The sequence below is a fragment of the Elephas maximus genome, chromosome 20 (assembly GCF_024166365.1).
Source record: "Elephas maximus indicus isolate mEleMax1 chromosome 20, mEleMax1 primary haplotype, whole genome shotgun sequence".
NCBI lineage: Eukaryota > Metazoa > Chordata > Mammalia > Proboscidea > Elephantidae > Elephas > Elephas maximus.
This window is the reverse complement of record NC_064838.1, coordinates 20,484,090-20,502,849: the sequence shown is the minus strand read 5'-3', so window position 1 is coordinate 20,502,849 and position 18,760 is coordinate 20,484,090. Positions and strand designations below refer to the sequence as shown.

The 18,760-nt window shown below is 42.4% G+C and overlaps 1 protein-coding gene across 1 annotated transcript in view; it reads right to left on the bottom strand.

Moving 5' to 3' along the window:
- Positions 1 to 18,760, bottom strand: part of GXYLT2 (glucoside xylosyltransferase 2) — a 106,872-nt gene that overhangs the window by 72,224 nt on the left and 15,888 nt on the right. Inside the window, exon 2 of the mRNA XM_049862430.1 lies at positions 13,582 to 13,774. Within this exon, the coding sequence (XP_049718387.1) occupies positions 13,582 to 13,774 (193 nt within the window). The remainder of the gene's footprint in view (positions 1 to 13,581; positions 13,775 to 18,760) is intronic.

Below are 18,760 nucleotides of genomic sequence, written 5' to 3'. Positions count from 1 at the left end.
GGATGCCATACCAAATGAGATCTCCAAGGAACCAAGAAACAGAAGCTGAAAAGAAACAAGGACCTTCCCCCTTAGCCAACCTAGTCCCAGTACCCTGAATTTAGACTTCTAGGCTCCTAAACAGTGAGAAAATAAATTTCTGTCTGTTAAAGCCACCCGCTTGTGGTATTTCTGTTACAGCAGCACTAGATAACTGAGACAGTATAGCCAAGGGCAAACCCGCTGCACCACCCAGGGATATATTTTATGCTGTAACAACAACAACAACAAAAACCCATTGCTGTTGAGTCGATTCCAACTCAATGCGACCCTATACTAGGTCCCACTTTTTCTGTTTCTCTTTTTCTTTTCTTTCTTGATTTTTTAAAAAACTCATTGAGATTTCTTTCTTTCCCACCCCACATTCTCCTTTCTTCCTCTACTGTTTTGGAAGATAAGCACTCTATATTTGTCATACTTATCCTGGAAATTTTAACATGCATATAAAGTCAAAAGTTAATCAATAGGTTTATCATACTTCTAAATTACACAAGATCCATGGGATGCTTTAACTACAATAATTGTTAGTATTTTAGCTTAGTCTGCTTTATTAAAATTAGCCCCACAACTTAGATATTTTTTTTTTTACCATCAATCTTTATTTATCTTTACTTACGTGTTTATCATTTTCTTTATTCTCCATTTTGTCTTGCCGCTCACATCTTTCATCTGGGATCACCTTCTTTTATCTTGAAGTATATCCTTTAAAATTTCCTTCTTTTAGTGGAACTCTCTTAGGGTTATGTATTCAAATTGTCTTGATTATGCACTCTCGAAAGATAGTTTCACTAGGTCTATAGTATCTGGGTTGACAAGTATTTTCATTTTGCATTTCGAAGTTATTATTTTATGGTCTTCTGTCTCCTAGTATTTGTGTTCAGAAGTTAACTGTCATTCTAATTATTCCTTCTTTGAAAGCCATCTTTTTTCTCTGACTGCTATGAAAATTTTCTTTTTGTCTTTAGTGTTCTATTTTCACTGATATATTTAATTGCAGATTTCTTTCAATTTATCTTACTTAGGATTCACTAGGTTTCCAGAATCAGAACAGTGGAGTTTTCCATCATCTCTGGGTTATCCTTAGCCATTATGTCTTTTAGTAGCTGCTCATTTCTAGACTCTTATCTTCTCTTCTAGAACTCTTATTGGTAATACATTGCCTTCCTCACTCTATCTTTCTTTCTTAATCCCTATTTGGCATTTTCCATCTCATTATTATCTCTTTGCGCCACATTCTATTTATCTTCCAGTTTACTACTTCTTCCTTCAGCTCTGTCTTTTCTGCTGACTACACACTTCACATGAGCCAGTCTCATGGCCTGTTATCATGATACCCAGGGATGTCTGGGATGCTTGGTCCTTCTTCAGACTTAGTTTTGCAGCTCTAAGCTCAAGACAGTACTTGGATCTCAGCCTAGAGAGGCTGAGGGTAATACATGCGAACTGAGTTTCTGAGTATTCTGAATTCTGTTCTGTCTAGTGTTCCCTGTGTACTTTGCTGTATACTCTATAGAATGACACTCCGTAGTCATGTTCCAGATTCTGTACCGCCAAGACTCACTGAGATGGCCACTGTCTCATACGAGGTGCTCCTTGGCACAATCCAGACTAGCCGAACATGCAGAACTTCTCCAAATTCCACATATAATACTGGGCTTGGAGGGGAGCAGTTGAACTTCCAGAAGGTCTGATGTGATCCCTTCTCTCATTCAGACTTACTATCTGCAACTGTGTGTCCACTCGTTGGGCCATTTTGGGGAACACAGAAATCACACCTTTGTTTGTCAAGGGCAGGACTAAGTGAGGCAAGCAAGGCGCTTAGCATACAAAATTTAAGGAGGCACTCACTCTCAGGTTTGCAAAATTGCTAACCCAAGGCACGTGTTGTTTGCCTCACCCTACTCTCAGCCCTGCTTTTTGCTATTGGACACATGGCTGATTTTTCAGCTGCAAATCCTGATTGTGTTGCTATCTTTCTATATCTGTTAGACAAATAAACTTTGTTCTATCCAGTTGCTGCGTCTATGTCTGATCTCTTAGTTAATCAAAAGCTACTACTAACCTTTGTCAATTTGATGGCTGAACATTCTTTCATTAAGCTTTTTATTTCATTTTAAAGTTATACTTTGGGTTTTTGTTTTTTTTTTTAATCTCTGTAGTCATTTTTGATTGTCTCTTGTTCCCTCATCAGACTTAAAATTTCCTCCTTTATTTCTATAAACACATAAAGGTCTCTGATAAACCCAACGTCTAAGGTTTTTTTTTTTCCCCCCTACCTAACTCTCTTGGAGCTTATTTCCTTATGAGTTTGGTGGTTTTTTTATTGTCAGTTTCTATTTTTATTGTGGGCTTCCATTCTTTGATGCCTGGGCTGAGAGTTAGTCCCTCCCAGAGGGATCTGTTTTTGCTTCTGGGTGGAGTTGTTCAGGAGCACAGTACCTACCAGGGTCTACTTTAAATTACAATTCTAAGATTGCACTTTTTAAAAAAGGATCTCACAGATACTTTAGTTTCAGGTCCAAAACCCACTTGAGGAATGAGAGTGGCCCTGGTTCTCAAGGGAGAGGAGACTTAAAAAAATTTTTTGTGTTAAATTTGCACTCAGAGCCAAGACATTTTTCCTTGTTCTTGGCCTCTGTGGGATATTATTAGTTTAGTTTAGTTCATTTTTTCCCTGAAGGTGTGGCCCTTCTTGGGCTCCAGCTTTGTGGGGAGTGTTCTCCATTCACCCTGTGCTTGCTGAAGGCTTTGAGTCCACTCCCCAGGGCCCATCAAAGTCATCAGTACAGGTCACTACCTACTCAATGACGTCAATGCTCGCCTACTTACTGGTTTTGTGCTTTCACCCCATTCTTTACCTCAGCAGATACCTGCCTCCCCACTCCATCTTCTTGCAGATTCACCCATTCCTTTGAAAGGTTTTAAAATATATTTTTGAGCATCTCCAGATGTTACAGGAAAGTTACAGCCTCTCTAATCCATTACATGGAAAACCTGGTGGCATAGGGGTTAAGAGTTACAACTGCTAACCAAAAGACTGGCAGTTCGAATCCACCAGGCGCTCCTTGGAGCAATTCTACGCTGTCCTTTAGGGTCGCTATGAATCAAAATCGACTCGATGGCAATGGGTAATCCATTACATTGCCCTCATGAGGGTTTAGCTGGCTCACAGTAACAGACTAGATACAATAAAGTCATTAAAACAAAGTTGCATCAGTCAGGATAAACCAGGTTTTGATAACAAACAATCCCCAAATCTCAAAATCTTAACACAATTTTATTTCCTGCTTATGATATATATTCAGGTTGGTAAGGGTTGGTAAGATTCTCAATTGCTGATGGAGGCTCCATCTCAACTCATATGTCAACGAACACCACGAGAGGGGAAGAAAATGTGGCAAAGCACCATTAGATCCCTTAGAGCTTCCACCCAGAAGTGACACAATTTACATTAAAAGTAACACACACCAAAATCACCCATATTTTATTGGGTAAAGGAAGATAAAAGATCACACCCAACTTTAGAAGAGACAGGAAAGTGCCATCTGAGAAGCAGTTTTAATTCCCCTGGAATCTAGATTTCTGAGGTCTATGGAGTTGGGGTAACCCACCAAGGCCACTGCCTTTCGATGTTCTTTTGAACCTTGAGGCTTGAAGAAACTGGTGTTTAAAAGTCACCTTTGAGTCAAATAATGGTCTGGATGAACTAGTAAAAAACCATTTTGCCTGAGACATTATGCTCTTTTGAAGAATTATCTATGTGCAGTCACTTCCAAGAAACAGAGACTCCAAAGGTCAGACCAGAGCTATGTTTTAGGGTAAATCAGTGATTATTCTAATTGTTCTTCAAGACAATGCTGCATGAAATCCTTCCTAAATGCAAATTGTTTATCAGTTTTCCATGGCAATGTCAATAAGATGAGAGATAAGAATTTTTGGAAGTTCTCTTATCTTTGGAACATTTTTGACTCCCAGTCAAAATGTGGTTAAGTGCTAGGCTGCTAACCCAAGGGTCAGCAGTTCGAATCCTCCAGGCGCTCCTTGGAAACTCTATGGGGCAGTTCTACTCTGTCCTATAGGGTTGCTATGAGTCGGAATCAACTCAACAGCACTGGGTTGGTTTAGTCAAAATGTTATCCCGATTTGCAAATCGTATAAACTTCAATCAGTTTCTATTATTGGCTTAATATGATTTTTGTTTTAATGCATCTGATCAGGAGTCTAAAAGAAGAAAACCTCTAATGAGGACCACGACTGTAAAACAATAAGGGCCCTTCAGTGAAGGGGCAAGTCCAACCCTTACCTTTACCTGAATCCTCCATAAAAAAAAACTAAACCTGTTGCCAACAGTCCATACAGGCCCTAGGGGACAGAGCAGAACTGCTTCTTAGGGTTTCCTAGGAGCTGCTGGTGGATTTGAACTGCCGACCTTTTAGTTAGCAGCCATATCGCTTAACTACTGCACCACCAGGGCTCCATATACTGCCCTGAAAGTTGCTGGTCCAGCCTCAGCTTGGCTCCTCCAGTAATGAGAAACCCAATACCTTCAAAAAGACTTCCTTACATGGAATTAAACCGACCTTTGTGAGACTTCCTCCTATCACTCCTTGCTTTTTTCTACAGAGCAACACAGAAGAACTCAAATTCTCAGTTTATACATGCTTTTTAATTAGTGAAGACGTAGCTCATCATTCTTCTTCCCTGGGCTACTTTTTCCTAGATCCTTGTTATGGATTGAATTGTGTCTCCCAAGAATATGTGTTGTACATCCTAACCCCTACATCTGTGGTCATAATCCCATTTGGAAATGGGTTTTCTTTATGTTAATGAGACAGTATTAGTGTAGGTTGTGTTTTAAGTCAATCTCTTTTGAGATAATAGAACAGCAGATTCAGCAAGCAAGGAAGCCAAGTAGGCACAGATGGGGGAAGACAGATGCTAGGCCACATGAGATCTCACAGGAACCAAGAAGTAGAAGCTAAAAAAGAGACATGGACCTTCCCCCGGAGCCAACAGAGAGAGAAAGCATTCTTCTAGTGCTGGCACCCTGAACGTGGATGTTGAGCCTCCTAAACTGTAAGAAAATAAATTTTTGTTCCTTAAAGCCACCCGCTTGTGGTATTTCTGTAATAGCAGCACTAGATAACTACAACAATCCTCAAGAAAAGAAAACTAAAAATGAAGAGAAATGGCCCTTTATGCTAAAAGCATGTAATGCTGTTTTAAGGCAGTCCTTTGGAGCTTTTTGTTTGTTTTAAAAAGGAAACAATACCCCTCATCCCTTTCTTGGTTACTTTATGTTACTATCAGGATTCCATGTTGTAAGCAATAAAATCAATTCAGGTGGTTTAAGCCAAAAAAAATTAATGTGAGGATACTGAGTAGCTCAGCAGGTCTTTGGGAGGGCTATAGAACCAGACCCTGGGGTTCACAATGACCCAGCTTGATCCAGACCCAGGTGGGTCTTGTTGGGTCCCTCTGTTAATCAGAACCTGCTACAAATTAAGCTGGTGATGAAACCCAGTTGCCATCACCAAAAATTACTAGCTTGCCCCATTGACTTTAGTCACAGAACTCCTACTGACACCTCTCTGTGGCAACCCCTCCCCTTTTCACCCCTGCCCCACACACGCACACTGGATGTTGCTGCTCTACTGGCCCCACCTATCACCACAACGCATTGGTGGCTCCCTCTGCTTCTCTGTCACACTGTTTCCTGCTTCTGAGTCTGGGGTAGACACATAGACGAACTCAATCTAAATCACATGATCCCAAGCTAGGAAACCAAAAAACGAAAACCAAACCCAGTGCCGTCGAGTCGATTCCAACTCATAGCGGCCCTACAGGACAGAGTAGAACTGCCCCATAGTTTCCAATGAGCGCCTGGCAGATTTGAACTGCCGTCCCTTTGGTTAGCAGCCATAATGCTTAACCATTATGCAACCAGGGTTTCCAAGCTAGGAGGTGCTAGGAAATCAGCCAGCTGCCATTTTTTGCTTCTGCATGTTGGGAGATGATAAAACAAATGAAATTTTAATACATTAAGTATCTACAATGTCAATGGCAAATGCCACCAGACATACTGAACTGAAATAACTTTTTTTTTTTTTTTTTTTAAAGTGTACTTAAATATAAAAGAACTCACCCACACTGAGGCTTCCAGGGGAATCATGACAGCAACCCTGAGGTAAAAATATGTGGCTCTGAGCCTCCTATAAGTTATCATAGTGCCTCAGTTTTGGGATTAGCTGTCAGAAGTGTGTCATAACCTCCCCCTCCAACCAACTGGTGATTTGGTAGGAATCAGCTGCTGTTACTCTACCATGCTAAGCCTAGCAAAGAGCCCAGCATATAGGAGATGTTCCAAGGAATCTCTGGGGAATGAAAGAATAAATATATAAGTGGCCATCTAAGATGCATCAATTGGTCTCAACCCACCTGGAGCAAAAAAGAATTAAGAATACCAAAGACACAAGGATAATATGAACCCAAGAGGCAGAAAGGGCCACATAAGCCAGAGACTCCATCAGCTTGAGACTGGAAGAACTAGACGGTTCCTGGCTATCACCAACGACTGCTCTGACTGGGAACACAACAGAGAATCCTTGATGAAGCAGGAGAAATGTGGAATGCGGAACTTAAGTTCTAGTAAAAAGACCAGACTTAAAGGTCTGACTGAGACTGGAGGGACCCCAGAGGTCATGACCCCCGGACTCTCTGTTATCCCAAAGCTAAAACCATTCCCTGAGCCAACTCTTCAGACAAAGATGAGCCTGGACTATAAGATATAAAATGATACTGATGATGAGTGTGCTTAGCTCAAGTAGACACATGAGACTATGTGGTCAGTTCCTGTCTGCGTGAGATAAGAAGGCAGAGGGGGACAGGAGCAGGTTGAATGGACGTGGGAAATACAGGGTGCAGGGAAGGAATGTGCTGTCACATTGTAGGTAGAGCAACTAGGGTCATGTAACAATGTGTGTATAAGTTGTTGTACGAGAAACTGACTTGAACTGTAAGCTTTCACTTAAAGCACACATACACACAAAGAAAGAATAAATATGTTGTCGATTTAGCCTTGCAATTATATTTGGTAGTAAGCAGGACAACTTGCCCCATGAACCATTTGCCCATGATACAGATGACAAAATTGAGGCTGAGAGAAGTTCTGTGATCTAGGTAAGGGCCAGGAATTTAGGTCTAAACCAGCACCACAACCCTGCGTAGAAAAGAAAGAAGTGGTATCATATGCCCTGCCTGGCTGTTAACACCCTATTGTAAGTTCTTTGGTAAGTTATGCTTCACAGGTCTAACAAAGACCTGAGGAGATGAAAGGTCAAAGGGGTAAAGCCATCAGGGCAATTCCAAGCATGACGCAACCTCACAAGTATCTACAATAATTTTCCCATATGTTTTAGCTTTCAATTTATAATGTTCTAGTTACTATGGAGAAACCCCGGTGGTGTAGTGGTTAAGTGCTATGGCTGCTAACCAAAGGGTCGGCAATTCGAATCCACCAGGAGCTCCTTGGAAACTCTATGGGGCAGTTCTACTCTGTCCTACAGGGTCGCTGTGAGTCGGAATCGACTCGATGGCACTGCGTTTGGTTTTTTTTTTCTGGAGTTACTATGGCTCATAACAAATTAATCAAAAACTTAGTACTGTAGTATAAAACAACCATTTATTACGCTCACAGATTCCATGGATCAGAAATTTGGACAAGGCAGAGTAGGTACAGCTTGACTCGGCTTCATGATGTCCGAGGCCTCAGCTGGAAGACTCTAAGGCTGGAATCATCTGAAGGGTCATTCATTCACAAATCTGGTAGTTGAGGCTGGCTATTGGCTGGGGGCCTCAGCTCCTCTCTGCGTAGGCCTCTCCATGTAACCTCTCTGTATAGGCTCCTTCGGGCTTCCTCACAGCATGGTGGCTGGGTTTCAGTGGCAGGTATCCCAAGAGCGAGCCAGGCGGAAGTTGTATTCTTTTTATGACTTAGCCTCAGAAGTCAGATAGCATTATTCGGCCACGTTATATTTTACACTCACATTCAGTCACTCACACACACACACACAGATATATAGATATATTTAAGATAATGTAAGTTTAAGATAAACACTTATAAACATATTTAAGATAATAAAAAGTATGTTGTGTGAAGCTACTAAACTTTGGGGTAATTTGTTAAAATGCAATAGATAATACATGCATACACATATATACACATATATAAATATAATTACATATTTAAAAGGAGCCATGGTGGCGCAGTGGCTAAGAGCTCAGCTGGTAACCAAAAGGTCGGAGGTTTGAATCCACCAGCCACTCCCTGGAAACCTTATGGGGCAGTTCTATTTTGTCCTATAGAGTTGCTATGAGTGGGAATCAACTTGAGGACAGTGGGCTTTGGATATATTTAAAAATATTTTTTAAATTATATATATTTATATATGATACATACACACATATAAGTATATTTATCTTTAAAAATATATTTTAAAATTATATATATAGTGAAACCTGTGAGAGCTGGAAGTTGACGGGACTGCTTTGTTTTTCTGCGTCTCTAGTTTTCCACCTTTGACAGGGTGCTGTCTGACTACTTTTGCATTGTTCATTTTATTAATTAATTTATTGGTATCGTTCATTTTAGTGGAAAATATTTGGCTTTCCTTCTCAGACAGGTTTCCACCTTATACAGGTTGCAGCTTTGATAGGTTTTACTGTATTTTATGTGTGTATGTATGTGTGTGTATACATATCTATTGCCTTATAACAAATTACCTCCAAATTTAGAAGCTTCACACAATAAACTTATTATCCTATACAGTTTCTGAGGGTCAGGAATCTGCGTGCCAGATTGTTCTGGCTCAGGATCTCTCGTGAAGCAGCAGTCCAGCTGTTGGCTGGGGCTACAGTCATCTGAAGCTTGATGGGAAAGGAGGATCTACTTCCAAGCTCACACACATGGGTGCTGGCAAAAGACCTGGGCTCCTTGCCACGTGGGCCTCTCCAAAGGACTGCTCTGACGTGGCAGCTGACTTCCCTGAGCAAGTGATCCAAGAGAGGAAGAGTACAACCAAGATGGAAGGTGCAGTACATTTTATAGCCTTATCTGAAAAGTGACACACCATCACTCCTGCCGTAGGCTATTGGTCACACAGACCAACGCTGGTACTGTGTGGGAAGGATTACACACAGGTGTAAATAGCAGGAGGAGGGGACCCATGGGACTCTTTGGAGAATGTAATCCGCACACATACGCCTCTTCCTTCCCCTTAACTTCTCTTATGTCCAAGTCTGCATTTTATTTTGCTGCACTCTAAGCCCCACTGTCTTAGTTATCTTGTCTTATTTATCTAGTGCTGCTGTAACACAAATACAAGTGGATGATTTTAACAAAGAGAAATTTGTCCTCTCATAGTCTAGCAGGTTATAAGTCCAAATTCAGGGTGTCAGCTCCAGTGGAAGGCCTTCTCTCTCTTTTGGCTCTGAGGAAGAGTCCTTGTAATTAATCTTCCCCTGGTTGAGGAGCTTCTGAGGCGCAGGGGCCTCAGGTCCAAAGGACGCCCTGCTCCCGGTGCTGCTTTCTTGGTGGTATGAGGCTCCCACTCTCTGCTAGTTTCCCTTTCCTTTTATCTCTTGTGATTTGGTAGGATAAAAGGTGGTGCAGGCCACACCCCAGGGAAACTCCCTTTACATTGGATCAGGGATGTGACCTGATAAGGGTGTTACAATCCCACCCTAATCCTCGTTAACATAAAATTACAATCACAAAATGGAGGACAACCACAGAATACTAGGGATCATTGCCTAACCAAGTTAATACACATATTTTTGGGGTGACATAATTCAATCCATGATACCCAGCTTCTGGCATACATCAGGTAGTCAATAAATACTGGTGAGATGGATATTGTACAGGAAAATACCAGTGTCTGCCCATAGCCAGTTCTCCTCCCTTGCCGCACACAAGCACCACTCTTCACACCCCCATGCAGTTGGGTGAGCCTTGTGCCTGCTTTTGGCCAGTGAAATATTGTGGAAAAGAACTGTGATCCTGTCAAGCAGAAGGAGTGAAAAGCACAGTCATGATTCGCTAATCTTTCTCTACTGCAATGGTATTAAGGAACTACAGGTACTGAATGTCCCAGCAGGTCCAGCTCTAAGCATGAATCGTCTATCAAGTTTGGTCCCAGAGTGGCTGTGTGGAACAGACACCCTGCCCACATGTGAGACGTGCAGTAGGAGTGGGGAGGCTCTCGGAGCTTTGAAGGAGCTGTTTGTTACAGCAGCTTGACTTGGCCTATCCATCCTGACGACAGATACAGCATCTCTTTTATCAGGACTGCTAGCCCCAAGCTGCAGATGGGGAAGTGAATGCTCAAAAAGGCCACTGACTCACCCAAGATCATACAGCAAGTAAATAGTGGATCTGAGTTTTGAAATTCAGTTTTCTATTAGTTCAGGAAGTACTATGGTATAGAGGTTAAGTCCATGGAGTTTCAAGTCAGTAAACCTGAACTGACACCCTGATGAGCAAATTTCTCTAAGCCTTAATTATCTCTGTTTGTAAAACGGGGACAGATTGTTACCTTCTTGAAAGGGTTGTTGTGAGGACTAAATGAGATTATATCATAAATAATAAGTTCTTGATTTAAAACAAACAAAAAAACCAGCTGCTCTCGAGTCAAGTCTGACTCATGGCCATCCATGTGTGTCAGAGTGGAAATGTACTCATAGAGTTTTCGATAGCTGTGATGTTTCAGAAGTAGAAGGCCAGATCTTTCTTCTGAGGCACATCTGGGTGGAGTCAAACTGTCAACCTTTTGGCCACCAGACAAGTGTTTAACCACATGCACCACCTGGGGACTCCACAGCTTTGACAAACGTTATATATTATTATTACCATCATTTCCTTTACGCCACAGCTTCAGAGCAATTACAAGTGCTTTACCTTTTCCCCTTTCCCCTTCCTTGACTCAGGTCTTTGGCAATGCATTTTCCCAACCAATTTCAAAGCCCCAAGACTATCTGTCTCCCTGACTTCTCTTGGTGAAGATGTCAATGTGATTTTGTTTTTTTTCCTTAGGAAACATAACACATTTTCTAGCTTTCTGTTATTAACTTCTCCCCGCCCAACATGTCTTCGTGGTATTTCTCATTAGTGTAGCTAGCTGGGGAAGAGGAGGCAGTGTCAAATTGAGTCAGTAAGTACAAAACAAAACCAGTCTTGCTCTGCCAGCATTTCGGAATGTATTGAAAGAAAAAGCCTTAGAGGAAAACAAAGCTTGGTCTCCAAAGGTCTTCACGTACCTAAGCTGGGGAGAAAAAGCATTCCAAAGATCTTCTCATGTGCTAGTATAAAGTCAACATAAAGTCAACACTTGTTACTCAGTATAGTAATGGTCAACTACTCCATGACCCATTGCATAGTAAAATACTTTGTAGTAACCAAAAATGGACCTCATTATAGTGTTAAAAAGTAAAGATGCCACTTTGGAGACTAAGGTGCACCTGACCCAAGCCATGGTATTTTCAATCGCCTCATATGCATGCAAAAGCTGGACAATGAATAAGGAAGCCTGAAGAACTGATGCCTTTGAACCATGGGGTTGGCAAAGAATATTGAATATACCATGACTTGCCAAAAGAACGAACAAGCCTGTCTTGGAAGAAGTACAGCCAGGATGCTCCTTAGGAGTAAGAACGGCAAGACTTTGTCTCACAAACTTTGGACATGTTATCAGGAGGGACCAGTCCCTGGAGAAGGATATCATGCTTGGTATTGGGTCAGAGAAAAAGGAGAACCTAGACAAGATGGGCTGATACAATAGCTCCAACGGTGGGCTCAGGCATAACAATGACTGTGAGGATGGTGCAGGACCAGGCAGTGTTTTGTTCTGTTGTACATAGGTTGGTATGAGTAGAAACTGACTCAACGGCACTTACCGACAACCACCACCAAAAAGGATGAGGTGAGAATGTATGAGCCCAGATCTGGAAAGAGGCTTATGAGATGGTCTTAAGTGTGTGAAAGTAAGTTCCAAAATAACACATAAAGAATAATCCTGACTTTGCGAAAGAAATCTATTTTAATCTCGGTATACACATATGGTTGGATACCATAGACAGACAGACAGACAGATAGATAGAGGGATGCAATGGTGGTTCAGCGGTAGAATTCTCACCTTTCACACAGGAGACCTGGGTTCGGTTCCTGGCCAATGCATCTCATGCACAGCCACCACTCATCTCTCAGTGGACTCTTGCATGTTGCTATGATGCTAAACAAGTTTTGGCAGAGCTTCCAAGCTAAGATGGACTAGAAAGAAATGCTTGGTGATCTACTTCCAAAAATCAGCCTGTGAAAACTCTATGGATCACAATGGTCAAAGCCACAACTGATGCTGGCAATGGCACAGGTCTGGGCAGCATTTTGTTCCATTGTGCATGAAGTCACCATAAATTGGGGGACAACTCCACAGCCATGTAATGGATTGAACTATGTGCACCAAATATATGTGTCAACTTGGTTAATTCCCAGTATTATGTGGTTGTCCTCCGTTTTGTGATCTGATATAATTACTCTATGTGTTATGAATCCTAATCTCTATGATGTTAATGAGGCAGGATTAGAGGCAGTTATGTTAATGAGACAGGACACAATCTATAGGATTGGGTTGTATCTTGAGTCAATTGGTTATATCTTGAGTCAATCCCTTTCAAGATATAAAAGAGAGAAGTAAGCAGAGAGACAGAGGGACCTCAGTACTACCAAGAAAGAGCCAGGAGCAGAGTGAGTCCATTGGATCTAGAGTCCCTATGCTGAGAAGCTCCTAGACCAGGTGAAGATTGATGACCAGGACCTTCCTTCAGAACGAACGGGAAGAGAAAGCTTTTCCCTGGAGCTGGAGCCCTGGATTTGGACTTCTAGCCTCCAAAACTATGAGAGAATAAATTTCTCCATCCACTTGTAGTATTTCTGTTATAGCAGCACTAGATAACTAAGACAGGGAGTTAACAACAACAACCATATATTTATACTCGTGCGTGTGTCTACACATACACACATACATACAACCCCCCCATCTGTATATAAAAAGGATAACCTATGGAAGAACCGCTCCAAATTATTCACTCTAGTTGTCTCTTGAGTGGGACTAAAGAGTAGTGAGGACTTTCATCTTTTAATTAGTAACATCGATACTGTTTAAAACAATTTAAACGAACGCACATTACTTGTCATTTAAAAAAATGCATAAACGGATGGAAACAACAAGCTACCTACCCATAAATGAGAACGGTATGAGTAACGCCATCAAGGATGGAGCCCTGTGCCAGGCGCTTTAAGTGCATCATCGCATTTAACCCTCACCCTATCTCCAGGGGTTTGGCGCAGTTATCCCTACATCACCCACGAGGAGAGGAAAGCTCAGAATCCGGCGTTCAAGGCCACAAAACTGAGCGTGCGGGAAGGTACATTACAGAACGCGAGATGCGCCTTCTAAAACGTAGCCTGTCTGCACTCAGTAAGTATTTCACCTGCTTATCAAACTCGGGCTTCAGAGCTTCCTCAGTGAAGATGTGAAACCGCATCCGCCGGTGGCTGAAGAGCACAGCCGACTTGAGCATGACCAGTGTCTCCTCCAGCCGGTCGCCACAGGCCACCACGGCCAGGTGGATCCAGAGCTCGGGTGGCAGCCCATTTTGGAAACTCCTGAATTCCCCAGGTCTCCTAGAGAGAAGAAAAGCAAGTTACAGCTATTACCCAACTCATAAAAAAACAGCCAGTGAATGGTTGGAACGTTTCGAAACACGAACAGGCACAATCTGTTATATTTTATAAAGTGGTAAGCATTTTGACAATTCATCCTGCTTAAAGAAAAATACCATTTATTCCCTTATTTATCCTGGCAATCACAGGATGAGTCACTGTTTGGACTGCTATAGGTGTCTGAGGCTTTTTCTGCCAGCACTCAGCTGTCTAGTGCTTGCTGGCTGCCTACTGGCCCATGTTTGGAAATAGTATTGCTAAACTTCGACAGCTGACACAAGGGCTGTGAAGCTCCTACTCGCACAGGCCATGGAAATTAGATTTGAATGCAACTTGAACAAGAGGAGGTGGATCGTGCCTTTCCCATGTGAAACGAGCAACATGATATTCTCATCATCTGGATGTTTTTAGGTTGTGGTGGAAAGCATGACCATTGGACCAAAGGAAAATCATACCAGTCCAGGAGGTGAGCAGAGAAAACAACATATGTGCCCATGATACATCTTGGAAGAGTAAACAGGTGTTAATCCTAACTGTCTAGCTAAAGGCTGGTGAGATGACGAGTATGCAATTCAGCTTCCAGTTTGAAATTCATATTACACGAGAAATGAACAGGAGAGGGGTCAGGTTAAGCTGAAAATTATCAAGGTATCAAATACTGAGTCAACAGCTGAGAGGCAAACAGAGTCCAAGAGTTCAGAATAACCATCCAACTATTTCCTCGTAATAAAAGATTTGTTCCAGACAAGGGGCTGGAGCCAAGCCTCAAACACACCACTGAGAAACATTTTCAGGCAAGTTGCAAGAAGTTGGCCTGGAAAAGGTGCCCTGAGACAAATGAAACTAATTTACTTGCACAAAAGATTTGGAGACCAGGGAACTTGGACGTCGAATGCTACCTTCCTTCCAAAAGCTTTGCGTTCAGTCAGCACTCTGCTCCCTTAGTCACTGCTCTCCTGAAAAATGGCAGGCTCGCTCCAGATTTCTTTCACCAGGAGGAAAGCCGAAGATGTGGGTGGGGCGCTTTAGAGAGATTTCCAGTTTGATTTCTTAAGAACATGCTCGGTACAAGCAAGGGATCCTGGCTCTGCTCAGTCCCGATGTGAAGAGTTACTTGAACTCTACTTATTCTGGGGATCACCGGAAGGACAATAGATATGTCCTAAGTATCTCTTGAAATTGTCCACTTCTTTTCATCCCCCGGCTACCACCTGAGGAGGCCGCCATCTTCTCTCACCTCGATCACAGTGACAGCCACCTGGGTGGGCCTCCTGCCTCCAATCTTACCCTTAATAACCCTCACCCTATGGTTCTCCTTGTTGGAGTCCAAGTGATGTTTTTCTAAAATGTAAACAAACAAACAAATACAGTTGCTATCGAGTCAACTCTGACTCATGGTGACCCCATGTGTGTCAGAGTAGAACTGTGCTCATAGAGTTTTTATTGGCTGATTTTTCAGAAGTAGCTCACCAGGCCTTTCTTCCAAGGTGCCTCTGAGTGGACTAGAACCACCAACCTTTTAGTTAGCAGCTGCGTGTGATAACTGTCCTTTGCACCACCTAGGGACTCCAAAATGCAAATAGGATCATGTTATTTCCTTGACTAAAAGCGTGAAAAGGTTCCCATTTTCCCTCAAGTCCAAACTGCTGCTCATGGCCCCTACTTACATCTCTTACAACTCCCCAGCCTGAATGTACAGCCATGCAAAATCATAGTCATAAACCCACTGCCCCTGAGTCAATTCCAACTCATAGCAACCTTACAGGAAAGAGTAGAACTGCCCTACAGGTTTTCCAAGGCTGTCATATTTACATGAGAACATGCTACGTTACCTCCAGGTGTTGGCACATGCATTCTCTCTCATAAATGCTCTTCTTTGCCCTCTTTTCCTTACTAACTCCAAACCGTTTATTAATCAACACATCTTTACTGTATACTACTATGTGCCAGGCACTGTTCTAGGTGCCTGGAAGACAGCAGTGAACAAAACAGACAAAGATGCCTGCCCTTGCAAAATTTACATCCTGCAGTGGGTGGGGGAAAGACAAAGAATAAATGCCAGTCAGAGTCTAAGTAACTTACATAGGCCACAACCCAACTCAGTTTGTTCTTTTGTGGTGGCTTGCGTGTTGCTACGATACTGGAAGCTACGCTACCAGTATTTCAAATACCAGCTGGGTCACCCATGGTGGACAAGTTTCAGCAGAGTTTCCCAGCTAAGATAGACTAGGAAGAAAGATCTGTTGGTCTACTTCTAAAAATTAGCCAATAAAAACTTTATGGATCACAACAGAATATTGTCTGACTCACTTGCTTTGGATACACCATCAGGAGGGATAAATTGTGGGAGGAGAACATCATGTTTGCTGAGGTAGAGGGCCAAGAAGAGAAAGGGTGAGATGAATTGGCATAATAGCTGCAATGATGGACTTGAACATGCCAGTGATCGTGAGGTTGCTGCAGGACCGGGCAATGTTTCATTCTGTAGTATATAATGTCACCATGAGTTGGAGTCAATGACAGGTGTTTATCTATCTACCTACCTACCTACCTGCCTGCCTACCTACCTACCTATCTATCTCTCCTATCTAAATTACATAGAAAGTTAGAAGATGATAAATGCTATGAAAAGGAAAGTAGGAAATATAAGGCCCAGCAGGGTAGGGGTACTGGGAGTGGAAGTGGCTGGTGGGGTGGTGTAGTACCGTACAGTGCAAAGTTAGGCAAGACTTCACTGAAGGAGGTGAGAGAGTGAGCCAAGCATATTTCTGGGTGAAGAGCATTCCAGGTGGAGGGGACAGCCAGAGCAAATGTACTAAATCAGGAGTGTGCCTGGTGACTTCCAGGAGCCCATCCTGCAGGACTCAGGTGCCTGTTCTCTTCCTTAGCTTCATGGAAGGGTTTTCATGCTCAATATTAAACCCAGCTTCCAATTAACTCATATAAAGGGGTGGGAAGCATGGGTCTCAGATAACACTAAAGTCATAGTCAATCAAGAAAGTCAGTTAAAACTCTAAGCAAAATATATGCTACAGAAGAGATTTAATGGAAATTCACCTGCTTAAAATTATGCCCAATATTTAGGAACAGGAGTGTCATCCAAAGGTGCTCAAACAATAAATGCAATAGCCAAAAGGTTGGCAGTTTGAACTCACCCAGAGGTGCCTCGGAAGACAGGCCTGGCGATCTGCTCCTGAAAGGTCACAGCCCTGAAAACACTATGGAGCTGTTCTATCTGTACACACGGGGTCACCATGAGTTGGAATCGACTCAGTGGCAATGAACAACAACAATAAACGCAATAGCTTAGATATCTTAAACATGAAAACTTTCCCACCCCGTAATGAACAATTCCACCTAGCTCAGCTTCACACATGGGGCTTCTGCTTAAACAAAAACAATCAGCCTGATTAATCAGGGACATACAAATTCAAATTATAAAGAAACTACATTTTATCCTCAGATTGGTAAATATTTAAAAATAAATACAAGTTTGACCATTCTAGGCATTCGTGTGGATATGACAGCACTAGCCCCCTCAAACACTGCATGTAATTTGACCCAAACATTTTGGAGAGCCCTTTGGCAATATCTAGCAGGAGTGAAAGGACCCACATGGCCCAATGGTTATGCACTTAGCTGGTAACTGAAAGGTTGGTAGTTAGAACCCTCCAGCAGCTCTGTGGGAGAAAAATGTTAATCTGCTCCTATAGATGTAGAGACTACAGCCTAGGAAACCCGATGGGGTACTTCTCTTCTGCCCTATAGGGTGACTGTGAGTCAGAATTGACTAGATGGCACACAACATCCATAACAAGTAGGAGTAAAGATACCTATACACCCTCCACTCCTCCAGTTCTTCTCCCACTTGTATAACCTGAAAAAAACGCTTGCACATTTGCACAACGCAAGAATGCTCAGAGCAGCCCTGTTTGTAATAGTGAAAAACTGGAAAGAACCTTGCAGTCCATGCACTGGAGAATTATAAATGCATCAGACACATTTCAACAGTGGAATACTCTCCAGCAGTGAAAATGAATAAATGAGAGTGGCATGTATCATCATAATGCTGAAGATGAAAAACAGCAATTTGCAGAAGGATAATGATAGAAGGATACTCTTTAGATAAAGCTTAAAGACGACCAAAACAGCACTCTATGTTATTTCTGGACACATGTAGTAAAGCAAAATGCACATATGAGGATGATGAACATCAAACGCAGGCTAGTGGTTATCTCTGGGGACTTAAATCTTTGTCATTCAGCTAAATTGTGGGTACACAGGAATTCCCTGTGTTATTTGTGTCTGTGTGTGTACCCCACACCCATGAGCCAGAACCAACTTGGTGACACCCCCCCAACTATTTGACAAATACTTTTTTTTTTTTATTAAAAAAGCTTGCTTCTCAACAATGACAACAAAATAAATTATCAAAAAAGAAAAGAAAGCTTGCCCTCCCCTGCAGCACACACAGCAGGTCACTTCTCCTGGTTTCAGGCTTCAGTGATTCCGGACTGCAATGTCCAAAGGACAGGGGCTAGGGGCTGCAATCTTTCATGGTTGTCTGGCGACAGGAACTAAAAAAGAAAAAGAAAGCCTCTCCTGGTGCCAGTTCAGGTATCAGTGGTTGGGATTTAATAAGACCTTTACTGTGCTCACTGTGATACCTCTCATGTTACATTAATAATCTCAGGCTTCAGGTAACAAGCGTTGGTGTTCTGCAGTCACAATGAGTAATAAAGTTTAAGAGCGTCGAAATGATGTGCCTTTCACCAACTCTGCCAACAGCAAACTCAGCAGCTCTCAGATGTCACTCAGGACTTTGTGAGGAGCCAGGAGTCCAGTGTGCAAACTTAGGGCTTTTTAACCCCTTGAATTGCTGGGCTTCGGCAGGGAATGGGTGGCGGAGAATTCTAGCACTGCTCTGACTGATGGTTAACTATGTAC